General features: G+C 39.5%; 1 protein-coding gene and 1 long non-coding RNA gene across 8 annotated transcripts in view; one reads left to right on the plus strand and one right to left on the minus strand.

Moving 5' to 3' along the window:
* The window catches only part of LOC108254914 (uncharacterized), a 32,079-nt gene extending 10,957 nt beyond the window's left edge, over positions 1-21,122 (minus strand). The window contains exons 1-2 of one of the 2 annotated variants that reach the window (XR_008393193.1): positions 21,020-21,122; positions 10,800-10,925 (exon numbers count right to left, since the gene is read on the minus strand). This is a non-coding gene — a long non-coding RNA (uncharacterized LOC108254914). The remainder of the gene's footprint in view (positions 1-10,799; positions 10,926-21,019) is intronic. The other variant, XR_001809983.3, reaches the window with a different exon arrangement.
* The window catches only part of pparg (peroxisome proliferator-activated receptor gamma), a 39,692-nt gene continuing 23,599 nt past the window's right edge, over positions 10,001-26,093 (plus strand). The window contains exon 1 of one of the 6 annotated variants that reach the window (XM_017450362.3): positions 10,001-10,243. Coding sequence is in view for 1 of the 6 variants with exons in the window: in XM_017450361.3 (XP_017305850.1) it covers positions 13,548-13,611 (64 nt within the window). In the remaining 5 variants the exon portion in view is untranslated. Of the gene's footprint in view, positions 10,244-11,007; positions 13,612-14,956; positions 19,697-19,717; positions 22,842-26,093 lie in introns of those variants that run through there. The other 5 variants (XM_053674224.1, XM_053674223.1, XM_017450361.3 and 2 more) reach the window with 5 other exon arrangements.

Consider the following 26,093-nt stretch of genomic DNA (forward strand, 5'->3'; position numbering starts at 1 on the left):
AAAAATCTCAGACAGCCAAAAACGACTTACAACTCCTTTACCTTCCCTGTGAGTTCCCTGATGAGTTCCCTCTCACTGGCCAGGATGATGACATCCCAGGACAATGCCAAGGACTACAATAACATTCTACAGGCTCACCGCTCCTAGTGATTCTGAAATAGATTCAACAGCATGCTAACGATATATTGGGAATAAAAGCCATTCCAACCAGCATTTACCAATTTGGTAGAACACTGTAATAAATGCTTATAAGCATTTCTAAGCATATGATTTCTAAGTTTGAAATCGATTACAGTAAATTGTTGAAGCCTCTATTGTGTGGGGTCAGAGTGTACCCATGGCTGTAATAGTGTAGTTATGGTTATGGTGTAGTTTTTGTGTATATATATATATATATATATATATATATATATATATATATATATATATATATATATATATATATATATATACACACACACACACACACACACACACACACACACACACACACACACACAGTTGTGTGAAATGGAAATTGTTGGGGTTGTTTTTTTTTAGACATATATGGACAAGCAAACATTTGATCCTCTTTGAAACAGTGCCTATTAATAAAGTTGATACACTTTCTAATGACACATAAAAGTGACATTTTGTAGTAATTTTCACAATTTAAATGAACAAAAACCAAATCAGTCACATGGAAAAAGCAAGTACACACCTACATTTATCACATCTTCAAATCCAGAAAATTAGAATCAGGTGTTCAGGATTGTGTGCCAGTGATTAGAACCGGCTTAGGGAGTGCAGGTGGAACCTGTCTTACTTAAACCCCTCTCATATCTAGAGTCTGGTGTATCTTTGTTATTGAGGTGTGTGGTGTCATCATGCCAAGATCTAAAGAGTTCTACAAGGTCTTCAGAAAAAGGTTGTGGATGCTTATGAGTCTGGCAAGGGATTCCAAATTGTTTGAAATACATCATTCCACTGTAAGGAAAATAATCTACCAATGGTGCAGATTTCAGATGACTGCCAATTTGTCCGGGACTTTGTTGCAAAAAGAAGTCTCCAAAAACCATAAAATTTCATCACAGGATCTGCTAGTAAGTCTTGCAACTGTTGGTGTCAAAGTGCATGCTTCTAAATTTAGAAAGGGATTGCACAAATTTGACCTGCATGGGAGATGTGCCAGGAAAAAGCTTTTGCTACAGATTGCCAATGAGCATATAAGCAAAGACCAGGCCTTTTTGAATAATGTGCTTTGGACAGACGAATCAAAGATATAATTGTTTAGCCAGACAAAAGCAGACAAAATTGGCGCAAACCAATTTTTCAGGAGAAGCACCTCATACCGACTGTGAAGCATGGTGGTGGAAATGTTATGGTTTGGGGTTGCTTTGCTGCCTCAGGGACTGGACAGCTTACATTCACTGATTCAACTATGAATTCTGCATCTTATCAAAGAGCACATGAAGATAATGTGAGGCCATCTGTCCTAAAGTTGAAATTGAACTGAAATTGGACCTTTAACAGGATAATGATCCTAAACACACAAGCAAATCCACTAAGGAACGGCTCAGAAAGAAGAAATGGAGGGTTATGGAATAGCCTAGTCAAAACCCGGATTTGAATCCCATTGAAATGTTGTGGGGGGATTTGAAACTGTGGTACTTGCAAGAAAACCCTCAAACATCTTGCAACTGAAAGAATATTGTATGGAAGAGTGGTCAAAGATTTCAGCAAGCCGATGTCAGAGACTGGTGGACAATTATGCAAAACGCCTACAGGAATGGAGCAATACTAGCTTCTGAGGCCAAGGGTGTACCAAGGGTGTATGTTTCCACAGAAGAACATCACATCTATTGATATTTCTGTTGGATAAATGATTTAAAAAGCCAGTTTTCCTTATGGGTTTGTTCAAGTATATCACCTCAATATATACTGTGCATACAGTAACCTGCTAGTTGTTAGCCATGTGTGTTTTGTGTTTTTCAGTAATTTAGACATTTAAATTATGTTGTATCAGTCAAGTTAATTGATGGTCAGAAATTATGAAGCTTTCATTGTCATACACTTGTGTAAACCCGAGGGGATGATGATAGTCATGAATATTAAGGGCAAGTCCCAATCCCCATTCTACACTACTAAATAATGTGCTAGTACAAATATTGCACCATCACTATTTATCCATCCTACTTAGTGCATTGAATATGGTTTGGGGTGCAGCCCTGAAGTCTCACTGAATGTCTATTACTTGGAACCATTCGCCCTCAAATAGCTTGCACTATCAGAGAGGGCAAAGATTCCAAAATCTTTAATTATCCAGCGGCTTTAATTAAATCCTGTTCAGGTTCATGGAAGAATTGGAGCCTATCCTGGAAATACTGAGCCCGAGACAGGGATACACCCTGGATGGGGTGCCAGTCCATCGCAGGGCACCATGCACACATATTCACACACTCATTCACTCGTCTGTGCTGCCAAACAATCAAAGTAGGTAGGAGGAAACCAGAGAACCCAGAGGAAGCCCACATAGACACAGAGAGAACATGCAGAACTAAACACAAGCAGTAACCCGAGCTCATGATCAAACCAGGGACCCTGGAGCTATGAGATTATACTCATTTAATTATTTGTATTTTATTCTTTTATTTATTTATTTATTTATTTTAAACAAATGTCACAATTATATTGATAGAAAATATCCATAGATGGCCATGGAAAGCAGTGAACAAACACACAAGTCACGAATAAAATGTTATCTATGTTATTTATTGTTGATTAGGCTTTATAATTAGTGCTTGTTTAGAATTAGACTAAAGTCTCGAGTTGATCTATTAAAGAGTAAAGATGTCTAACATTTGCAAAATAGTGACCACACCTCTCTCTCTCTCTCTCTCTCTTTTTTTTTGTCTCGTGTTAAATCCTATTGCAGCCTGCATAACTAATCAGAAAGCATTTTCTTTTAATTGCAAGACAAAGGGTGAGCACAGAAACATGGCAGATAGTGCCATGGTGTCTGTTAGAGGGCACAGCTCCAGAGTCCCAGGTTCAATCCTATGTCCGGGTTACTATTTGTGTGTTTTGCATGCTCTCCCTGTCTCCACATGGATATCCTCTGGATATTCTGGTTTCCTCTCACCTCCTAAAAACATATTGGGGTGTGTGTGTGTGTGTGTGTGTGTGTGTGTGTGTGTGTGTGTGTGTGTGTGTGTGTGTGTGTGTGTGTGTGTGCGCGTGTGGGTGTACGTGCGTGGCATGCAACGTACATGCTTCCTGTCCAGTTCCATGCTTTGGGGGACTTAAGACTGTTGACACATTGGCACTGTCCCTCTTAACCCCCCTATTAGAACCACCCTTTAAGATTAAGGTTAGAACTCCAGATTAAGATTAAGATTAAGATTAAGGAACTCCAGATTTCTTACTATAAGACATTTACTTCTGGTGATTTGCACTTATTATTTTCCATATTTTGCGATGTCTTGTCTAAAAATGTCAATTCTCAATGCCGACTAATTTAAATCCAGCCTCTTAAGCATGTGATCCATAGCATCATTTTGGACAAGACACAGTAATGGATCTGGTTCTAACAGGCAGGGTGCTAGAGAGACCCCCTTAGGATAAAGACGGATGTGAAGTATGTAAACAAACAAATCTTATGAATGTGATTTACCAGTAGGTGGCACTAGTTGATTTACCTAAAGATGCCTGACATCAGAAAGCACAAATAGGAGTGGAAATTATTTAAATACTAAGAATGACATGAGGTAGGTTTCAGGGGTTTTATTTATTTAGTTAGTTAGTTGTTTTATTTTTATTTTTATTTATTTATTTATTTATTTTAAAGCGATATGAGATTGATTCAGCTATTGCACGTGTTTGAACAGCAATACACTGCAAATAACGAGATCAGTTCTAAAATCTTTAATACTTGAAAAGGGAAAACATCTCCAAAAAAAAATTGTTGCTGTATTCATAAACTTTTTTTTTTTTTTTAAAGAAGGAAAGGTTGAGGTTGATCATCACTGGAATAAAGCTGAATTTTTGTCTATACAAATGTGCAAGCTATAATTACTATAATTATTCTTAAAACGATCATTTCATTTCCTATGCATTTGTTGTATGAATGCATTGTATAATGGGTGCCGTTTGAACTGTTCAAAATAGAGCTATCGACTATTTCTAATCAGGAATGTCTGACAGTGCAACAGAAAATAATAAATGTGCATTCAACAATCGTTACAGTATACAAATTCCTTGTACATGTTGTAGGTTATAAATACGCCAACATTCTGCATTGTGGTTTCTTTCATGCAATACTACACACTACAATTGGGTTTTCTTAAATGCATAATGCAAATAAACGTATATAAATATACTGAATATGCAAATACCTATGAACGTTCAGTTACTAGTTACACTTTTTGTTTATCACAGACGTAGAAGTGACTAAGAACACTTCAGTAAGTACATATAAGTACATAACTTATATATTTGTATGTACATACCTTTAAGATAGTATATAACCAAAAAAAAAAAAAAAAAAGAGTATATAATAATATGTAATAATAGTAGGCCGGTTATGATTGTATGAGTAACAAGAAAATAAGAAAATAGCTCCTCAGGAAAAAAAAAAAAAAACTGCTCATATTTTGGGTATGCACATTGGATCATGTATTGTAGAATTATGCTTGCATTTATTTGTAATTATCAGTACATAGAAATGACTTTACTCATACTACATACCCTAGAAACTTTAGCTACACACTTTAGTGTTTTCAGGCTGTAACATACTCTAAAACAGAACTAGATGTTGGAGCAAGGCAAACACTTAAATTATGTGCAGTGCAAGAGGACGAAAGCAACAGGATTGGTCACACTGATCTGACTGAACGATTCTGGCACAGATCCTACAGCATTGCTTCATACGTTGGGAGGAGAAAGGTCAGGGTTGCCAGATTGTACAAGTTTCCCGTCCAGTTCATGTTTGGAAAGAAACAGTAGCCTTTGTGAAGGACTTGTTCTGACTGGATTAGAGTAAATCTGGGGGAATGTTGTAAGACTTGATAGTGCTGCAAGACCCCCACTTAAAATGTGATTGGCTACCTTGTTTACACAACAACGTTTTCAACTAAAAACGGAAAACCTTTGATTCGTTTTGGCTGTTCATTTCCACGACAGCAGCGTTTTGGGGGGGCTGAAAACGCAAACTTTTGAAAACGGGTTTCAGAGTGCGAGTTTTTGAAAACGGTGCCGTTGTCGTCTCCGTGTAAACGTACAAAAATGGGAATCTGTGAAAACGATGACGTCACACGCACATGTATTACGTGTTCAGTCTATAGGCATGCGCGCGAGTACTTCAAAACAACACACGAGACATTTAAAACTACAGTGGCGGACTACAGGATTTTTTTTGTTTGTGCTCAAGATTTTGAGTTTATTAACAGTTGAGGACGGGTTCCCTTCTGAGTCCGGTTCCTCTCAAGGTTTCTTCCTCATATCATCTTAGGGACTTTTTTTGCGGATTTTGTTCAATTTTGGTACAACGATGGTCAATTATTAGTATTTAAAAATGCACTATTGAAATTTTTTCCCCCCAGTATTTCAAAATGAACGAGCTTTGTTAACAGAATTCTGACCTGGAGCACAAGAAAAGCTAAAAGATGAGGTTAAAGACAGAAAAATCCATTTCCGCAATGAAAAAAAAAACCTTTATGCATATTTCATATACATTAAATTATATGACATTAGGGATGTCTCAGCATCTATTAACCAAGAAAAATAATCCGGATCTATGCATGACAAGTGGAAGTTTTCACAATTCCTTATGACAATGAATCATTTTCCAAGTCTAACTATCGAGATTCTAAGTAACTTTTTTTGTACTCCACGTAGATCATAAACCATTGAAATCGTTTGAGTAATGTAAACGTTATGGTGCTTTTTATCCAGAAAAACCGCAGCGCCCCCGCTTACTTCTGTTTGTTTATAGTGCATTCTTGGCCGGATCAATATGACTGATAGGTTGACGTGAATGCTTATGTGTGCAGGCGAGTAGTGTTTCTTTACAAAGTGATATCGCCGACTACTGGCCTGGCATGCATAATACAGCGTTTTTTTGTCGTTTTCGCGGATCCGTGTGAACGGGGATCGTTTATACAACGTCGTCGTCTGTACGTGAAACGCAAAGGAAAAACTTTTCAGTTTTTAGTACATCGTTGTAGTGTACACGTACCCTTAGTGTCTCCCTCACTTATAGGTATCACTTACCACAAAATCTTACACATTTACCTGAATAATAATTAAAATCCCATTGACGTGGCTTGAACTGCGCAGCATTATTCAATGTGTTGAGGTCATTTCCACTGAAACAGGCAGTCAGGGCGGGTCATATCGGGTCCGTCCGCCAAGAAAATTACAGCTCTTGTGGGCGGGACGATTCTAGAGAGCGTTTGATTGGACAGAAAATCTGATGAGAAGCTGAAGTGCAGAATGATGTCATCAAAACTGTCGATCCGTATTGGTGGTAGAAAGACACTGTCAATTTTGAATACATATATCTTCTAAATGCGAATTTTGTCATTGTTTTTGAGCACACCAGCTTATAGATAACCTTATGCCCAACATATTCATACTAAAAGCCACAAAACTTCCATTTTGATTGAAATGGGAAGAGATCACGTTTACACAAAGCAGGTTTAAAAAAACAAAACAAAAAACACAGTTTGATGAATTGAGGAAATTTTCAGGGGGCTCCCATGGAGTCAGAAGCTGAGGCATTTTATATATACAGTAGCTGTATTTTTGTCTGATTAACCCATTTTTAAAATAATATTTACACGTGATTACACTGGAAAGCCAAACTACAGTTCTGTGGTGATATTTGTAAAATATTTCACACATTTCAAAGACAGCACAGGTAATCTCATTTGTGCTGAAGCTGTCCCGAATAGTTAGAAACAGCGCAATGGAGCCATAACAAGAAATAAAAGATTAAAGTCAATGGGAATGAGTAACAGATTTGAAATGAGTCAGAATGAATACGGTTTTGGCCATTCATGCAGAACACATTGTTTAAGAATGATACTGTTTTTTGTATACCTCAGATAATGCTATTACATCCATCCATCCATTTTCTGTACCGCTTATGCTACACAGGGTTACAGGGGAGCATGGAGCCTATCCCAGGGGACTCGGGGCACATTGCGGGAATTCTGGATGGGGTGGCATAATCGCACACACATTCACTACGGACAATTTAGAGACGACAGTCAGCCTACAAAAAAAGCATTGGACTTGGGGTGGAAACTGGAGTACCCGGAGGAAACCCCCGAAGCACGGGGAGAACATGGAAACTCGGCGCACATACAGGTCGAAGGAGAGAATCGAACATGCTAACCGCTAAGTTACTGTGCCCCCCTAAATATTTTTACATTTAACTACTTTATGCATTATGTATATATAATCAGTGTTCAGAGTATATCCATTGTGTGTGAGGTGGGAATACACCCTGGATGAAAAAACCAGTCCTTCGCAGGGCACCATGTGCACACTAATTTACACCAAGGGGCTAATTTATCATAGCCAATCCACCTAGCAACATGTTTTTGAGAGGTTGGAGATAACTGGAGAACACTGAGGAAACTCATGCCAATATGTCAAAGACAGTAACATGAGCTCAGGATCAAACCGGCTGTAATTCAAAACACAGGTTTATATTAATACCCTCGTTCTAGGACATTGTGTCTGTAGTATAAACTCATACACAGGGACTTGTATGGTGACTTCTCCACTAGTTTAAGACTAATAATAAACAGATTTTTTTTTTTTTTTTAAAAAGGTGTTGTTTTATAATAAAGATGTGTCATCATTGATATCAAGGAGCTTCCTGTAAGGAGATGATTATTTAGCATTTATGGAAGTAGTCTCGGGGAAACAGTTAGTATGTTTTCTTGCACAGGAAGTTTTCCAGCACAGCAAAGTATTCAAGAGAGAGGACATAGCGCATCATGGTTTCTCAGTAACATGACAAGATGCCCCCCCGGTTTTCTCCACAACTTTTTCGCCTGCCAATTCTCACCCACCAGCCAGCTTTCACCCATCGTGCAACAGCTTCCAAGTAGTAACGGTGAACGCTAGCACATTCTTCTTTTGAGACACTTGAAGTCAGCTAACCACATCCTTTCAAACTTCATGAGGAAAAGTGCTATCAACCCTCTTCCACATACATAAGTTCGCAGAAGCCCACAATTGGCTAGTGTCACTGTGATTGAGTCAGCATTCTGCACTTTTCTGATGTACCACTCAGGACACTGAGTGTTGCATTTGTTGCCTTCGACAGACAGAAAGCACACCCGAGAGGGAGATAGAGAGAGAGAGAGAGAGAGAGAGAGAGAGAGAGAGAGAGAGAGAGAGAGAAGCTGGTGAAAGACTGACAGCTTCTGTATAGTTGTAATAACAAAAGTGTTAACAGGAAGTCATTCATCTCATGAGTTTTGCAAAACCCGCATCACACCTCGTCATTGATTACTGATCATTTTTCTACAACAGCACACACACACAGACACACACTGTCTCTGAGGTGGATTATTCCTCACATAATACAGCGAGAGAGAAAGAAAGAAGGAGATAGAGAGTAAATTCAATTCAATTCAATTTTATTTGTATAGTAAATGAAAGAGAAGCTTTTGAAGGAGTGACTGTATATAGTCGTTACAATGTAAGATTTAACAGGAAGTAACTTGTCTCCACAACCCCCGTTACTACATCTCGTCATTGATTATTATTTTTTTTAGAACATCTCTCTCTCACACACACCTCCACCAAGGTGGTAAATTCCTTACATGATGCTGAGAGAGAGAGAGAGAGAGAGAGAGAGAGAGAGAGAGAGAGAGAGAGAGTGAAAGAGAAGCTGGTGAAAGAAAGACTGTTTGTAGCTGTTATAATGTAAGCTTTAACAGGAAGCATCACAACACCTCCACATTGATTATGTTTCTATAACAGCACACACACACACACACACACCCACACACACACACACACACACACACCAAGGTGATTTATTCCTTCCATAATACTGAGAGACAGAGAGAGAGAGAGAGAGATAGACAGACAGACAGACAGAGAAACAGAGGCTGAGAGAGCGAAAGAGAGAGAGACTTCGACAGACAGACAGACAGACAGAGAAAGAGAGACAGAGACAGACAGACATAGTGAGACAGACAGAGAAAGAGAGGCAGAGAAAGAGAGACAGAGAGACAGACAGACAGAGACAGAAAGAGAGACAGAGACAGACAGACAGAGAAAGAGAGGCAGAGAAAGAGAGACAGAGAGAGAGAGACAGAGAGACAGACAGACAGAGACAGAAAGAGAGACAGAGACAGACAGAGAGACAGACAGACAGACAGAGAAAGAGAGGCAGAGAAAGAGACAGAGAGAGAGACAGAGAGACAGACAGACAGACAGACAGAGAGAAAGCGAGTATAAGAGAAGTTAGTGAAAGACATTGTTTATAACTGTTATAGCGTAAGTGTTAACAGGAAGTAACTTGTCTCGCATACGTTCCACAACCCACATAACAACAACTCAGAGTTGATTATTTTTCTATAATAGCACACACACACACACACACACACACACACACACATGCACACAGATACACACACACATACGCACTAACACACACACACACACACACACACACACACACACACACACACTAACACTCTAACACACACACACACACAAACACACACACACACACACACACACACACACACCGCCCGGTTTATTCCTCACATAATACTGCCGTCATTTAAGCAATAGTTATCTGGGCTAACTTTTTATTCATTATTATTTATAAGACAGCATTTTCTGGCATTCGTGTGAGCCCAGGTCACGTGCTCATATCCTCAGCTGGGCCACCGTGTTAATGCCCCCCTACCCTGTTAATACCCCCCCCCCCTCCCTTTTCTCTCCACCATGAATAAAATCTGAGAACCGCCCCTGTAAGGGTTGAAAACTGGACCCAATCTGGCAACGCGCACAGAAAGCTCTGCTCTCAGCATCAGCGCAGCGGCAGCACCTGCCATCGGACCACAAACCCCGGCACTTCAGCTCCAAAAAAGTTACCGAGGAAGGGTTTTAACCGCCAACACGGACTGTTACACGGCCAACGGAGGTGGAGAAACACCGGTGTGGACCCACAGCACCAAGGAAGTGACAAGAGACAAGAGAGAAACGCACGTTACACACACACCCGCAGGTGAGCGTTTCATTTACTCAACACTCAAACTCCGGCGTGTGAGAGTGTGTGTGTATGTATGTATGTGTGTGTGTGTGTGTGTGTGTGTGTGTGTGTGTGTGTGTTTCTCTAAATTCAGAAGTAACTTCAGCCTGTGTATCCAGTGATCTTGTACTAATGGTCACATTATGTGGAATAAAACTTTCTCATTTTATTTCATAGTCGAATGTTTTAGGTTTACAGATCATTACTGCACGTGAGTGTGATGAATACCTGCTCAGGTGTAGCTCACCAGATTTAGGAAAGACTGCAAATTCGCCTTAGAAGTAAATATTTGTGCTCGTATGAACAAAACAAACAAGACAAGAGTTGATACTTTAACGCTGCCTTGTACAGTCTTTCTCCTATGACTCAGCAGTTTACAGATTCACACCATGGTTATGACCTAAAGTAAATCAGTAAGTGTTTTATCTCTACACCATCAGGACATTGCACTGGAAGCGATCTAGCTACACAGATCTTGGAAAGTTAAAGCTATGGAAGGAATAAGTGTGGCAGAAATCATTCACGCACTGACCGTGGTCTCTGAGGATAACCGTCTCCTTCTGTAAGTGAAGTGACCAGAAGGTTGTGAGTTCAAATCCCAGAACTGTCAGAAAGCCACTGTTGGGCCTCTGGCCAAGACCTTTAACCCCTCGGATTGCTTCAAAGAGCATGCCAGAAAGGAAACATAAATAGAGATAATGCATGAGCAGAACGCTTGTATGCACACACACATGATAGTCGTATACTATCCGTCAGATTTGAAAAGGAAGCAGGGATATTACTTTTATAAAAGCAGCACACACACAAGCATATAACTTACTACATTTCCCAGGAGGTCGCGGTTTAAAATGCAGTCCGCTTTGTTCCATCGAGACCTTAAACGTGTCGTTTTGTTCATTCGTTCACGAAGGATTTTGCTAGCGGTGGTGGTTTTTTTGTTTGTTTGTTTGTTTTGTTTGGTTTTAGGGTTGTTTGGGGTTTTGTTTTTTTTCCGTGCAGGAAGTGACGTGACGCGGTGTCGATGTCATTTATCCAGCTCATAAAGCCCGTTGTGTAATATGGTTTCTGTGATGTGTTTGCTAAACTGATCAAGCATCATTTAAATAGCGAACATAATCAGTGTCATACAATTTGGTCTCCAGAAGCGAGACCAAGTTCTTCTAGTACGTTCATGCAGACGAATATTAAAGAATATATATGTATAAGACTAAGGAGCTGTAATTATTCTTTTTTTGACTGACGTATATGTAGAGGAATCTTTTACATACGGCACCAGACTGTATTCTTGTTCTTGCATAAAACGTGACTCATATTTACTGGCAAGGGTGAATTCTCGACCAATATCATGAGGCAGACAGAGTGAGTGCTGCTCTGAACGTTCTTTCGATGATCCCAGCACCGTGGTGATTTATTTTTGATGTAAATGTCATCATAAGTTACACTTTTTTGGGAAAGAGTTACGAAAGTCACCCTTATGTTACTGCCATGATGTTACAAAACTGGGTTAATATTAGAAATATGAATCAAGTTCTAATTTGAATAAAATCCAGCGCAAATTGCACTGAAATGAATAAAGTCATTTGCAAACTGCGACGGGCTGTGTGGGCCGCGTGTGTGTATGTGTGTGTGTGTGTGTTAGCCTACGCGCACACACACACACAAACACACACACACACACACATACTCGTTTCCTCTTATCAGTTTCTGACAATATGATATGATTTTGATTACGCCTGTAATAAAATGCGGTGAACATTGCGAATCACAGCAGAACCAAAGTCGCTCTTGTGACACTCACAATCACTATTTAAAGAAATTTCCGCCCCCCCCCCAAAAAAAAAAAAAAAAAAACCAACCCTTGTGACGTTGAATTGTGAAACCAACAAATAAAGCAGTAGTTCATGGCATCGGATGGTGTTAATATATCAGAGGTCATTACTCAAATGGAAGCGTTTGGATTAATAAGAAGCGCTCATATAGATCCCGATCCTGAGTAACCTTTGTTTGCTTTTGTTATAATATGGTGATATTTTAAACATGGTAATGCTTCTTTAAATCATTAAAATAGTGAGTGTTATAAAAACATTTGGTGTTGTGTGTGTGTGTGTGTGTGTGGATTCTGGGCAACATGGCGGCATTGGCGATCATATCCTTGCTCAGCTTTTGGAGGAGCATACTGCCATTTGTGTGCCGCTTGTTTTTGCGCTCGTGTTGCTTTTGTGTAGCGTTCTCAATTGTAAGGAAGACTCTGTATACAAGAAATGGAAGCTATCATTACTAATCTATCATACCTTAGGTAGTTATGGTGATGTGTTGCTGATTTGGTAATAAATTATGTTACAGTATATAGTTCTAAATGTACACTCGAGCATAAAAAATAAACAAACAAATAAATAAATAAACAGACAAGAAAAATATTGTCATTATATTGTATGAAGAGAAAAAGTTGTCAAGTTTGCTTGTCTGTGTGCTTTCTATATGTTTAATAGAGTAAGTGAGTTTATAGACATAACTAGGGTCACGTAAGTAGATCTGTGTGTGTCGCGTGTGAGGGAAGTTACACTGTGTGGCATGAGAAGGTTTGTACTGAGATGTTACACGATTGACGTAATACGCGATGGACTTTGCTCGGTTGTTATAAATGTGCAGCGGAGCGATCCGAGTGAAGTATTGTTTACATTCGGTCTCATTCTAGTACAAAACCGGCACTAAAAACAAACCTCAAGTTGCTTGCCTTGCTTGCGTCAGCAGATCATGCAGGTTTTCTTCTGGGTGGTTGTGACTCGTCAAGTGTGGCCTTTGTTATAAATAAGAGTTTCAGGACTGCATTATAGTGCACACTTAAACAAGAAAAGCCTTTTTTTGTTTTGTTTTCGTCTTGAGTAAGAGGAACCGTCGAAGAAAAGTCAGAAAAGGTATCACGTCACGGCTTTACCGTAGTGTAACGTGCTGTACTGGTTCTCGATCGCAATCCTCCTGAGTGTAACACACCTTCGTGAACATATCAGTGGACTGATATTCAGCTGATTAGGCGGAGCTGATGGATTTGCTGCTTTGCATGCCCCGATAATTGGTTATATACCTCGATATCTAGTGCGCAAGATATTATTATGACTCTTCAAAATCCTGTCACTATCTCCGTGCTCCATTTGGGAGGAGGTTGCCTATGTAGGCACCTGTTTCGCGCTCGTGCGTTTGTATTACCGAAACAAAGTCGGTCCGGTTCAAAGGCGACATCGTTCGCAGAGAAAACAATCCCCTAGTTGTGCATTGAACAAAAATGGCAGACAGAGCTTTCAGGCTGAATTTTCAGCTAAAATGTCGCCCGGTGTTTACAGGAACAGGTAAGCATGTAGTAATGTTTTTCAGTATGATGTTGCGATAATATGGTGACACATAATATAGGTTTAGGTAGTTATTGTGTTATCGTGATGTGAATTTAACCTCACCGCACACTTGCATGTCATTACGGTTGACTAGGAATTGAATATGACATGTTCCTGTGTTTATTTGACGATAAAAGCCTGCACTTCTCAATTATCATCTAGAAAACCTCGATTCTATCATATCTACGAAATTAGGTGCATGGAAAGCTTTCCCACCAGGGTAGCGTTAAAAAGTTCTCTAATATAAAGTGTTTCATTAGTGATTTTCACTTGTGTACAAAATATCAGCTGTACAAAGGACTTTGTTTAGCAGGACCACCTAAAAAGCTCGAGCCGTTTCAGTAATACGCCGTGTTCACCAAATGCCCGTGCTGTCATATCAAAACAAAATGCTGTAAACTTCAAAGACTTCCAAAAAAAAAAACAAACAAAAAAAAAAAAACAATATGACCTACTTGACGGATACTTTTACATTTTAAATGCCATGTGTTTTTGCTTCTGTCAGCAATGTTACTCTCAGACGTGAGTGATAAGTCTACGGTCTGCACCTCGTACGCTTGCTAGTAAATTCGGGTTGCGGGATTTTATTTAAATAATCATATTAAGCTGCCTTTAAAAAAAAAACAAAAACACGACAACAACAAATAGTAGTGAACATCTGTAGCAGTAGTAAAACAAATACTTCAAACAACCGCAGCTACATGTCAGGTTTCAGATGAAAGTGCTGCATGACATCTGAAATGGCAGGTATGCATTTTTTTTGTTTTTTTTTATAGCATCAAAAGAGCCAAAGTGTGTTATAAGTTAAAAGACGGCATACTGGCGTGTTTTGTTATCCTGTTATGTGTTTAGTATCAGCCTATTTATGGTATATTTATCATTTGTTTTCACATTGTAACAACCCACATGTATGTATACCATAATTATCCATAAATGGGGGGGGGGGGGGGGGGGGGGGGGGTAATATTATATTCCCTAATATTATATTCCCTATAAGAATAATAATAGGAATAATACCAGAAATATTAACCCAGGTTTTTTATTATGATCTCTCTCTCTCTCTCTCTCTCTCTCTCTCTATATATATATATATATATATATATATATATATATATATATATATATATATATATATATATATATTCACTGCTTCAATGGATAATAATAAAGAAAAACCTCGGTTAATATTTGTGGTATTTTTCCTATTATATATAATATAAAGATTAACATCCTTCTTCACCTTGGCGTAATTAGATACACCGAGCGGCTACTGTGTCGCAACTTGCTCACAGAAGAGATATTCGGATAAGTGCAGACGTGCACCTGTGGTGTGTGGTTTCCATTCCGTGTTTGAATTTTTCCTTTTTGGGTTTTGCAGCATGATGCATTTTGGAGATAGATGTAATTCTCAGATGTATATAAATGTACATCGTGTGTGTGTGTGTGGGTGTTGTGGGGGGTTTGAGTAGGTCTACATGACTGTGTTAAAACATGCCATTCAATGCTGAGATTTCTAACACGTTTTATCTCGCTAATTACCTTCTGCATGTTTTTAGCGACGGGATCATGTACGCATGCTGCATGTTTATGGTTTTATTTATAGAGTGCATCACATTTGTAAAGCTCGTCAGTCAATGTCGGTTGAACGTACATACTAACAAACATTCATTGAGGACAATAAGTTATTGTATAAGTAAGTATTCCTTTCGTTAAGTCTGCATGAGCGGAGATCAGAGTTTATTGACTAAGTTTCCCAAAACCATTGTGGTGTCAGGAGTAAAAACGACACACGCAGTATCAGTTTAAACACTTCACTGAAAATGACCCGAACGCTATGATGCCCTTTTTTTTATTTATTTATTTTTTTAATGCACTCGCTGTTGCCGCATATTTATTTGCTATAAATGAGCTGATATGAAATATGGGTGACACAAAGATTGGCATAATGATAATGTACGTTACAGTATCGTATACTTAATGGGAATCATCAGTTCTTTAATAACTCTGATCAGAACAAGAGATTTAGATACATTATATCAAGATGCATCAAGGTTTGTCACTCTGTTAAATATGTTGATTTAATGTAGCAATTTGTTGTCATCTCATTATGCCTGTCTCTTATTTATCTATATTTTATGAAAATAAGCGAGGTGTGTGGTGGACTTGGTAAACCCTAATATATGAAGTTTTGAAACATAGTTATAGCACTTCAAAAGGGACAAAATTGCATTTAAAGATTCCCTTGCCAATTCCTCTGATGCACTGAATTGCCTAAAAGCAATTGCTATGTATTTATTTATTTAATTGCCATTTATTTGATCATGTACTGAAGCAAGTGTATAGCAAAAATCTAATGTTAGTTAATGGAATATAATAAAACTAAGTTTATCTCTTTATACCAGCCTTTATTCATAGCCTATGGCCGTTTTTGCAGCTGTATTTGTTAATCTGGCTACACATCTATTTAACCTGATCTGTGCAGAAAGCCTAGGCAAGTTTAGAAAGTTACTAAAACATTTCGGCATCTTTCTTGGGGGGGAAAAAAAAGTGTCATTTCCAGAATTCAGCCACAGCAACATCCGACGGGTTTTCCAAGAAGTTCCTACCCTCTGAACCGCTTGTGGTCAAATTCGGAGAAGGAAAAAAAAAAAAAAAAAAAACCCCAAAACAACAACAATCCAATTAAAAGCTTAAAAGAAATTTTCTTATAAACATGCGGAAGATCTAGGGAACTCTAAAGCTCCCCGGCCCTTTCAGAGACAGCCCAGAACGTCATAGGTTTATAACACTAATCCCTGACTTTTATCGCTTTACTAATCGCAGACGCTATTTAAAAGGTGTTACTGTGAAAACGCCCTGCTGTTTTGTCTTCTCTTTTATTGGAAATAATGATCCTACTGAACTAATTGGTGTTTCATGACAGACTGTGAGTGAACATCACACACGTTGGATTACAGAAGGGGATTAAAATGAGAAAGATAGACATTGAGCTTGTGTTTTAGGTCCAGTAACACAATCGAGATTGGATGAATGCATCAGCACCGGTTATATTAGATACTTCAAATGACATTTGATTAGGTCGGAGGTTATCAAAGTGCTTCATCTTGACAGCGAGCCCACTGGGACTGGAGAAATACTGGACATATTTGCTTACCGAAGAGTACATAACGTTTCATAAGTGCGTACGATGCATTCTCAACAGCCTGACATTTGTACAGGATTGTCGGAAATGATAGTAAACATATTTGCCGCACTGTCGAATGTCAGCTACATCATTCAGCAAGCTGACCTTTCTCAGAGTGTTTGGACAGGAACAGCATGGCCACATGGTTTTGGTCAGCACTGTGAATCCCCTGCTGTGCGTCCCTCCTTTTTCCTGTCCACCTCGAGGAACGAGGGAAGAGCCCTCTTCTGGTACGCGATGTTTGAGGCCACTCGTACTCGCATTAGCCCCTTCCTCATCCGCTGAGGAAGCTGAGGAAGCGCTGGAAACCCCAGGAGAGGCATCAACCGTTAACTCATGCCTATTAAAAGCAATTGGGGGAAAGTTCACGTGCTCAGATATTGTGCAAGCACAAATTCCCAAGGAGCTACACAATAAAGATCGTGGTGTCCGACACACTCGCCAGAAATGCTATTTGCGGCGGGTCTGATTCGTCATTAAAGTCCGTTGAGAATGGTCAGGTAAACGATCGCTCAACATCCGTCCTCGGTTATGTACTAGTGTGGGTTTTAATGTTTTCTCCAGGGCTTTGAATTATTTGAGAGCAGGAGATCATGATTAGTCATGTGCTGGAAAGATGGAGGAGTTGCTACGTCCTTACGTGTGTGTATGCGTGTGATGTGTGTGAAGATGCTTTTTGGTCAAGGGCTGACGAAGAAATAGCTCAGATCATTTGCTCGAATTGCAGACTTTATATGTCCAGTCAGCTGTTGTCTAAAATTTATGAGCAAGAACTGTGAAGACCTAGTTGCTAAGCAGGGTACGGTACGGACATTTCTCCTATCGAGGACCTTTTCCAAAAAGTTATTTTTTTGTGGAGTCCGATTCAATTTTGTGAGTCTCAACCACAGGGCCGGGCGATAGGACAAAAATATCATTTCACGATACTTCAGGACATTTCTACGATACACGATGCGTATCACGATATATAACTCAGCCAGCAAACTGTCTGCAAAACAGTAGTAAAATAAACCAAAAAAAAAAAAACCTTAAACTGAGTTTGACGGTACTTTTCTTTAATACCTACAATCATAAAAAAGATTAAGTTAAAAAATTAAAACATTACCATACCAACGATATCTCAGAAAAGTGTACTGTGTAATCATTTATCACAATATCGATAGTATATCGATATATATCGCCCAGCCCTACTTGACCAGGGCGTCTGCATTGTATGGCCTTTATTTTGTGCTTAAAGCGATTTTAGCAAAATGACCTCACAAAAACTTAACAGATTTACAAATCATGAGTCTGGGTTTTAGAAAATGTTTCTAGCTAGCATACGGTGTATACCTTAATTTCGAGTAACAAGGATACTTAGCTATACCCACTGGACGAATCATGCTGTTACGCAACACGATGGAATGATCTGGAACAAGAGCTTAGCAGCAGGTTTAGTTTTCCTGAAACTCTAGCATGTACCTGTGTAATTACATGACGTACGTGACATTACGTTACATAACTGTATCACAATATCACAATATTATTAGTCATGTACTCTTTTTAAAGGTAATATAGGGATGAAATTAGTTAACTTTTGTCGTTTTTTTTTGTTTGTTTGTTTGTTTGTTTCTCAGTGTGGGTGGAGCTTCTAACCTGCCACGTTTCTTCAGACGTTTTCAGAGAAATTTTGTCATGGGAGTGCTGTGTTTGTGAAAGATACGAAGCAATACGAAACCTTACTTTAGCAAGAAAAGAATGAGGCCCAAATAAAACAGACAAAATAGACACTCACAAAAGCATAGGAACGATCTGCTACTGAACTACTGCGCCTCAAGAGTATTGAAAAAACTGCCAAAGAGGAACTACGTGCGGTTTCCTAAACAACCTTTCACTGGTATGTTAACTAAAGAACAACTGAAGTGTTTGTGAAAGACGCGTGCCATGCTCCTTCAGCAATACGAAACCTTATTTTAGCACACGACTGTCTTTATGTTAGTTTCAAATTGGGACAGCCTTTATTATCTAGGGGCAGTGATGCTGGCCAAAATTATAGCCCGCCTGGGCAGACTCATCCTGAATGGAAATTTGCCGTATTGATGGTATTTTAATGTTTACATACTGTGCGTATTAAATAACATGATATGCTGTATTGTCTCTTATTTGCAAATGCCCGATGTGCGTCATATATGGAGTATTCACTCCAGTGGGAATGAAATGTGACTTTAAAGTTTATTCGGAAGGTGCTAACTGTGATCGAGAGATATCGCATTTGCGAAGTCAAATCAAATCATTCGGCCCATCAGCTAAATACCCAGGCGTTAATCAGCTCAACATCGTGTGTCAGAAAAGCGCATCTGCTCACTGCATCCATTTCATTATAGGAGTTTTGTAATAACAAATGCAGAACCAAAGTACAAAAAAAAAACAAAAAAAAACCCCTCTCATAAGGCCACTATCGGTCATTATGACTGTCATGATCATAGGATCAGAGTTCAAGAACTCAGCCATGACGCTCAAAATGTCATGGTGCGGAGAAAGCAATTTATTACGTCAGCTTCATTATATAAATCTATCCCGAGGAAGAAGTGATCCGCCCGGCGTTCCGTAAAGAGAAGTGGAAAACAGAAAAGCAGTGGGTGAAGCAACAGGAAGTCATCTGGCTAGCCGAACACCTCACAGCACAACCACATGATGGTTAGCTGTCTGCACTTTTGCTGAGCCCATGAAGTGTAAAAATCAAGTTCCTGTTAAATTTGGTAGAACCACAGAAATAGCCACTCACTCGCCCAGTTGCCAAAGGTGTCTTCACTGATTACAGAGCTCAGTGCCACTGAGAAACGCAGTTCCGTGCCTTGGGGCTCAACACTTGGGTTTGGGGTGAGTAAGAGTTTTAGATACTTATCAGTGGTTTTAGATTTTAGCTTTGGTTGGTGCTGTTTTTTATTCTCACTCGGGTCAGATAATGGATACTAGAGCTGATACTGGAGTCATAACACTCGGTCACATATGAGAAATCCGTGGAAATAATAAGATTATTGACTCATTTTCAGACCTTAATAGCTGATTTTAGCGAAACGATATGCCACCACGTTCATGTTTTTCATGCCGTACCGAATGCTGATATTGATCATCCCGATGTCCCAGATGGCTTTTTCATTTAATCACAGATTACATGAGTGAGTATTTTATTTTATATAAGAGCTTCGGTGAGTGAGTTTGACATTTTCATTGTTTCCGCAGATGTTCGCATGAGGTTGTTCGTGTTCGCTTCGGCGTATATCGGTTCGATTCTTTTATTAATTCCAGAAATGATTCTGTCTTAAAGAATATCCGTCAGAAATGCATTTGCTTTTATGAAATAGGAAAGACTGACTTTTGATGATCCCTGTGCCGAACCCAGGGTTTGTTTGTTTTTTTTCATTATACTATTACAATTAACTCGCTATTGGAAAATAAGGATATTAAACATACGTTCCATTAAATACCCAAATATTTATGTTTATAGACTGTCAGATTGAGGAGACTCTGCGTCGGAATTTGTGCCTTATTAAAGGTATATGGTGACGCAGTTGTTGTAAGACTGTAAATACTGTAAGCCGAGATTCCTTTTACAGCTGGTATTAGACAATGTTAGTATCAATATAAGATAAATATGTGTATAATAAATATTTGAGTGCTATAAGTGTTTAAAGTAGGTGAGTCACAGAGATCAAGATTTTTCTCCAGTAAAACATTTTCCAATATAAATAGACTAAGTGCCTAAACATCTAGCAGATTAAGCAGATTTGTTTGCTTTGTTTACTTTTATTATTTTATATAATCGCATTTATTATTATTATTATTATTGTTGTTGTTATTATTGTTATTATTATTATTATTATTATTATTATGTGTAAAATATGAAGAAAAACACCAGTAGATTTTTTTAAAATTATAAAATAAATGTGATGACCTCGTTAGATTTACCTTGTTTTTTTCTTTCTTTCCTTTTTTTTAATTGCCTTTAATAGTACTACAATAAATAATTCCGTACTGTCGCATATTTACAAAAACACCATGCACTTTCTCCTTTGTTTTACAATGGCCAAAATCAAAGATTTCAATCCCTGAAGCTGAGCCCATGACTGAAAGTGTTGCTTAATCATTCCTCATTTATTTCTCAGTATCATTAAACCCGTAAATGCATAAATGTCATCATACCTTACTTAGCCCTTGTTAGCTACTCAGAGATTTCTTCATCCTCCTCTTCTCTTGAACCCAAGAATCAATTAACTTATCTTACTTATCTGTAACTGATATGCTAAGAAAACGTTTACAGAAAGCGAGAATGCCCATTTCCTGATTTTTATACACCGGACTCATCAAAAAAAAAAAAAAAAAAAAAAAAAGAAAAAGAAAAAAACAGCATATAGAAGTCTAAAAATGAATCCTGCTGCCTGATTCATTTCCGAACGTGGAAGTGAGATGTTTCTATGCAGCAGTTCAGCATATGAACATCAGGCAATGTAGATTTATTTATTTATTTATTTATTTATTATAATGATTCTAATTTTGACACCCATGTGTAAACCCATTGGAATGAACATTTAAACGGGCTCAGATAGGTTTGTCAAAATTACGATCACCCTTTAAAGAAAGACTCATTTGGAACATTTTTACCTAACCCGGGGAGTAAAAGTGAGAAATCTGCCTCAGGATTTCCCCCAACCAGGAGAGATTTTCTGAATAAGTCAGAAATCAGAGTTCACGTGTGCCATGCTAGACAAATCCATGCCAAACAGAATGTGGTTTAGGTCCGTGTAGTATAATCGCTGCATCAAAGTTACAAATGTGTGCCTAGTAAGTTCAGTAGTAGCCGTGTGGGTGGCGTGACAGCTTTATTGTCTGGGTTCAGTCTCATAGCGAGAGGGCACGGCAGAGACAAGAGCACAGGGGAAGAGTTTTCTGCCACTCACACTGGCACTGATGTCAGGAAGTCACATTTCTCTTTCTGCAGCTTGCTATGACAAATCCTCAAGGTCATGGCCTTTTCTGATGAAAATGTTGCACTGACAGCAGTACTCTATAATTCTGTGTTTTTCTGAGAACCCTCTCTTTTTTTTTCTTTTTTTTTCAAGGTCAGAGTGTGTTCAATAAGAGTCAGTGTGGAAAGAAAAAAAGAGAAAGAAAAAAAAAAAACCCCACTTTGATTTGTACTGATGTGCATGCGCACAATATGGGCACACAAAGGTGGCTACAAAGGTTTGAATCTCCACCTTGCTCAGTCCCACCCACTACCTACCAACATGCAGTACACAAACAAAGAAAATGGAGGCATAAATAAGTAAAATATAAAAAGAAAGAAATACCAAGCAAAATAGTGTCTGCTGGAGAACCCAGACGTACGCTTATACAAACAAAAGCTCGCACGAATAAAAGCAAACGGTTAGATGACATCAATGAGCTCAGTGTGTGCATACATATATTAGAAGAAGTCAGACAGAAAGGGATTACCACAGACGTATAAGACCAATTCAGGTAATAATTACCCTTACGCAAACACAGAAACCATTTAGTAAGAATGTATTCTTGTAACGATCTTGTAACGTTCTCTGAGCCGGATCATATGATAACACCGCATATACTGCGAGCGTATCATGATGTCTATGTCTATCGAGCCACCTGTAATGCAAAGTACGTCCTCCGAATCATATCAGTCTCAGCCCATTCTACTTCGACTGCCAAACAGTATAGCGCTGCAATTAAAAGAGCATTTGAGTTGTTGTTTCGCAATGTACAGTTCTCTGCCTATACCGGTCATGTTCTGCCGTGGTATCTTGTGAGAAATTCCACCAGGACAGGCCGGTGTGCTTATCATGCAAATGATGAATGTGTAGAAGTTGCTGAATGTCGTCAGGCTGGTTCTTCTTCTTGTGGACTCTCGAATGCTCCTTTCCACAAGCCTCCGAGACATCCTTGATGAGTAGCATGATTCTCAGGCGCATACGTGCCTTTATACAAACCTCTGAATTATGACAGTTTGGTAAGTGAACTTTTCCGATCATTTTGCTTAGTGTGCTTCTTTTCTGACTCTTTTTGTTTTCTCTGTATTTAATGCATGAAGGGAAATAAGTCGTCTATCGCGTGCCTGAAAAAAAGTATCTTGTCAGTGTTTGGCAAGTGCAACATTGCTGACGGGTCCAAGTAGTCGATTTTTAAAATCCGTCCATGTTTACATTTATACTTGGTCATTTGGCTGACACTTAAAAGGGAGGCAATTGAATCCAGGCATGTCTGAGCTGTTAAAGAAGTCAATAAAGGTCCAAGATTGACAAAGCAAGACGGAGTTTCCCATCAACTAACCAGATAGAACTGTAATATAGTTACAGGAAGAAACGAATGAGGCACAACCGAACAGACAGAATAAACCGACACTCACAAAAGCATAGGAACGATCTGCTACTGAACTACTGCGCCTCAAGAGTATTGAAAAAACTGCCAAAGAGGAACTATGTGCGGTTTCCTAAACAACCTTTCACTGGTATGTTAACTAAAGAACAACTAAATTATTCTTTTCCACCACAAAGAATCATTCTTGGTTGTTTTTTTGTTTTTTTTTTGACGTGTTTGAAGTTTGTAATCATGGTGTGGAACCCGGTGGGTGAGGGTGTGGAGGAGGACTTGGTAGACAGGTGGAAATTTCGCTGCGCTCGGGACTCGCGTTTATTCAGTCCGCGCTCTTCAGCGCACTTTCTAAAAACTCAAAAAAAACCAGCACAACAACAGGAAACAGGTCCGTCCCAGACACGTAGCTTTTGCTCCAAAAAGTGTGTGTGTGTGTGTGTGTGTGTGTGTGTGTGTGTGTGTGTGTGTGTGTGTGTGCATCTTGCAAGCTCTGCCAAGCGGTATCACACTTTCACTCTTTCTCTCGCCAGTTATGGGAGTCACTGAAAGCACAAAGAGACACATAAGTAGACTGGCGGTAATCAGACACAGATGAAAATCATGATGGGTCACCTGCTGGTTCGGCCCGCCTCCTCTCCGTCCACAGCTGACACTCAACCATGCCCTTGATGCCGCATACTCAGGCCAGGGAGCCATCCATCCTGCAGATCGCTCCTTGACCATCTGGTCTGTGGACCACCTCGAATTTGAATGGCTGAAGTGCCAGATACCAACAAGTGATCCAGCCCTCTGTCTGACGCATCAGTTTGTAGAACAAAAGGGAGAGAAAAGTCAGGAGAAGTCATCAGCGACCCCCCACACAAAACCACGTATACCTGGCAGAAAGCTTGCTTACATGGCTCTGTCCACTGGACCGGATCTGGCACCCGCTTTTGAGTGAGATCAGTCAGCGGGGAATTAGGTACAAACCTTCGATAATAGCCAACCAGCCCCAGGAACTGCCTCAACCAACCCAAATGAACAAAAGCGGTAACCCAAACGGAGTGGAAAAGGCTGGTTTTTTACCTGAGCTAGTGGGAGTCTACCAATACCATTTGGTTAAGTCTAGGCGTCAGGTATGTGTCAGATTTAGACACCGGGTTGAATTTTTTTAAAGTACACACAAAAACGGACCACCCCATTCTCCAAATTCTCCTGTGTTAGGTAACCTAAATTGTGGCGTTTTGCCCTCAGGTCCAGAACGTACTGAATTTTGTATTTACTGTTAGAAGGTCCCTCCTCCCAGTTTTCTCGAATGGCATCTAAGACGCCCTGGGGCTTGTGCCGTACAATAATTCAAATGGGGAAAACCATGTGGAGGCTTGCTGGACCTCTTGTACTGGAAATAACAGGGGGCACTTATTCCAATTCCGCACATCCTCATGTACGAACTTAAAAATCTGGGGGGTTTTTTAGCATCTGATTAATCCGCTCCACCAGGCCATCTGATTGCAGACGGTGAGCACTGGTGCGAATCGATTTAATCTTTAATAATTCGTAGAGCACGCATAGTGTCTGTGACATAAATGTAGAGCCCTGGTCAGTCAGGATCATGGAAGAGTACCTCTGCAACACTGCGTGCTGATATGTTGCGCAGGTCGAGGAGCACTTGGTGATCAGTTTGGTGGAAGATGGCGAGGGTCTTGATGATCTCGCCATGTGGGGAGGCTTCTGTCGTGGCGGTGGAGACTTCCTTAAATCCCCGGTTTCGACTGCGCTGTAGAACCCGGTAGGGTGAGGGTGTAGAGGGAGACTTTGCGTTTATTTACTCCGGCTTTTCATTGCACAGCAAAAAACTCAACACAACAACAGGAAATGGGTCCATCCCGGACTCACAGCTTTTACTCAGTCAGCTTCAAGTTCACGCTCGTTTGTGTGTGTGTGTGTGTGTGTGTGTGTGTGTATGTATCTTGGCTCCAAGATATGTATGTCAGTAGCATCATCGGGAGTTGAACACACATTCTCCGGACAATGCTGCGACACTTTTCTGTTCCGCCACTAAGGGGCCAATCAATCTGCTTTTAGTATCTCCTCCAAAGGCATTTTGTGAAACAAACAATCCAAACAAAAAATTCATGATCGAGAAAGTGAATCACCTCGTTCATGTTTATTACACCCTCTATTGTGCTTCACGTGAGCCTTCTGAATCACTGCTGATGACGTATTTTGCAAGTGTCAGCAAAACAGGCTTAATTAAATGAGCCCCAATGGATGCTAAATCTAGGGGGGGGCGGTTGTCACTTTGATTAATCACATGAAATGACTGTCACTAATAAGGTGTGTGAATCTATAGTCTCAGCTAGAAAGAAATCAGCCCCTGTCTTTACTTAATACCTGTAGTTTTTTTTCTTACCGTCGCTGTTGATGTTGTTTTTGGTTCCACCGATTTAAAACATCCACGTCTAGCCATTTGGTAACAGCAAATAAGATGGCAAAAAATGCACCTAATTTTTATTCATGTATTTATTTAATAAAGAAACTCTGGCATGAAATGACGAGTGATACAGTCGTGACACGTTAACATTAGCAGTGCAGATTAATAACAATATATACATAGATGTGGGAGATGAACAACTTTGAACATAAATGGAAAAAAAAAAAAATTTGTGTTACTCCTTCGCCTTGGCATGGCCATTATGGCTGTTAGGAAATATTAACGGAAAACATTACGTTTCTGTTGCAATACTGTCCCTGTGGAAAGGATTTCACATCACACTCTGTGAGCAACAATTTTCCATAACTTTCTTGCGAGAACAGAAGCAGAGCTCTCTGGTCTCACACCCTTTTTTGAAGGACACTCCAGTGTAGACCAAGCTGTATATGAATTTCTGTTTACTTAGAGACTCTAGAA

This window comes from Ictalurus punctatus, chromosome 21 (assembly GCF_001660625.3).
Source record: "Ictalurus punctatus breed USDA103 chromosome 21, Coco_2.0, whole genome shotgun sequence".
NCBI classification, from domain to species: Eukaryota; Metazoa; Chordata; class Actinopteri; order Siluriformes; family Ictaluridae; genus Ictalurus; species Ictalurus punctatus.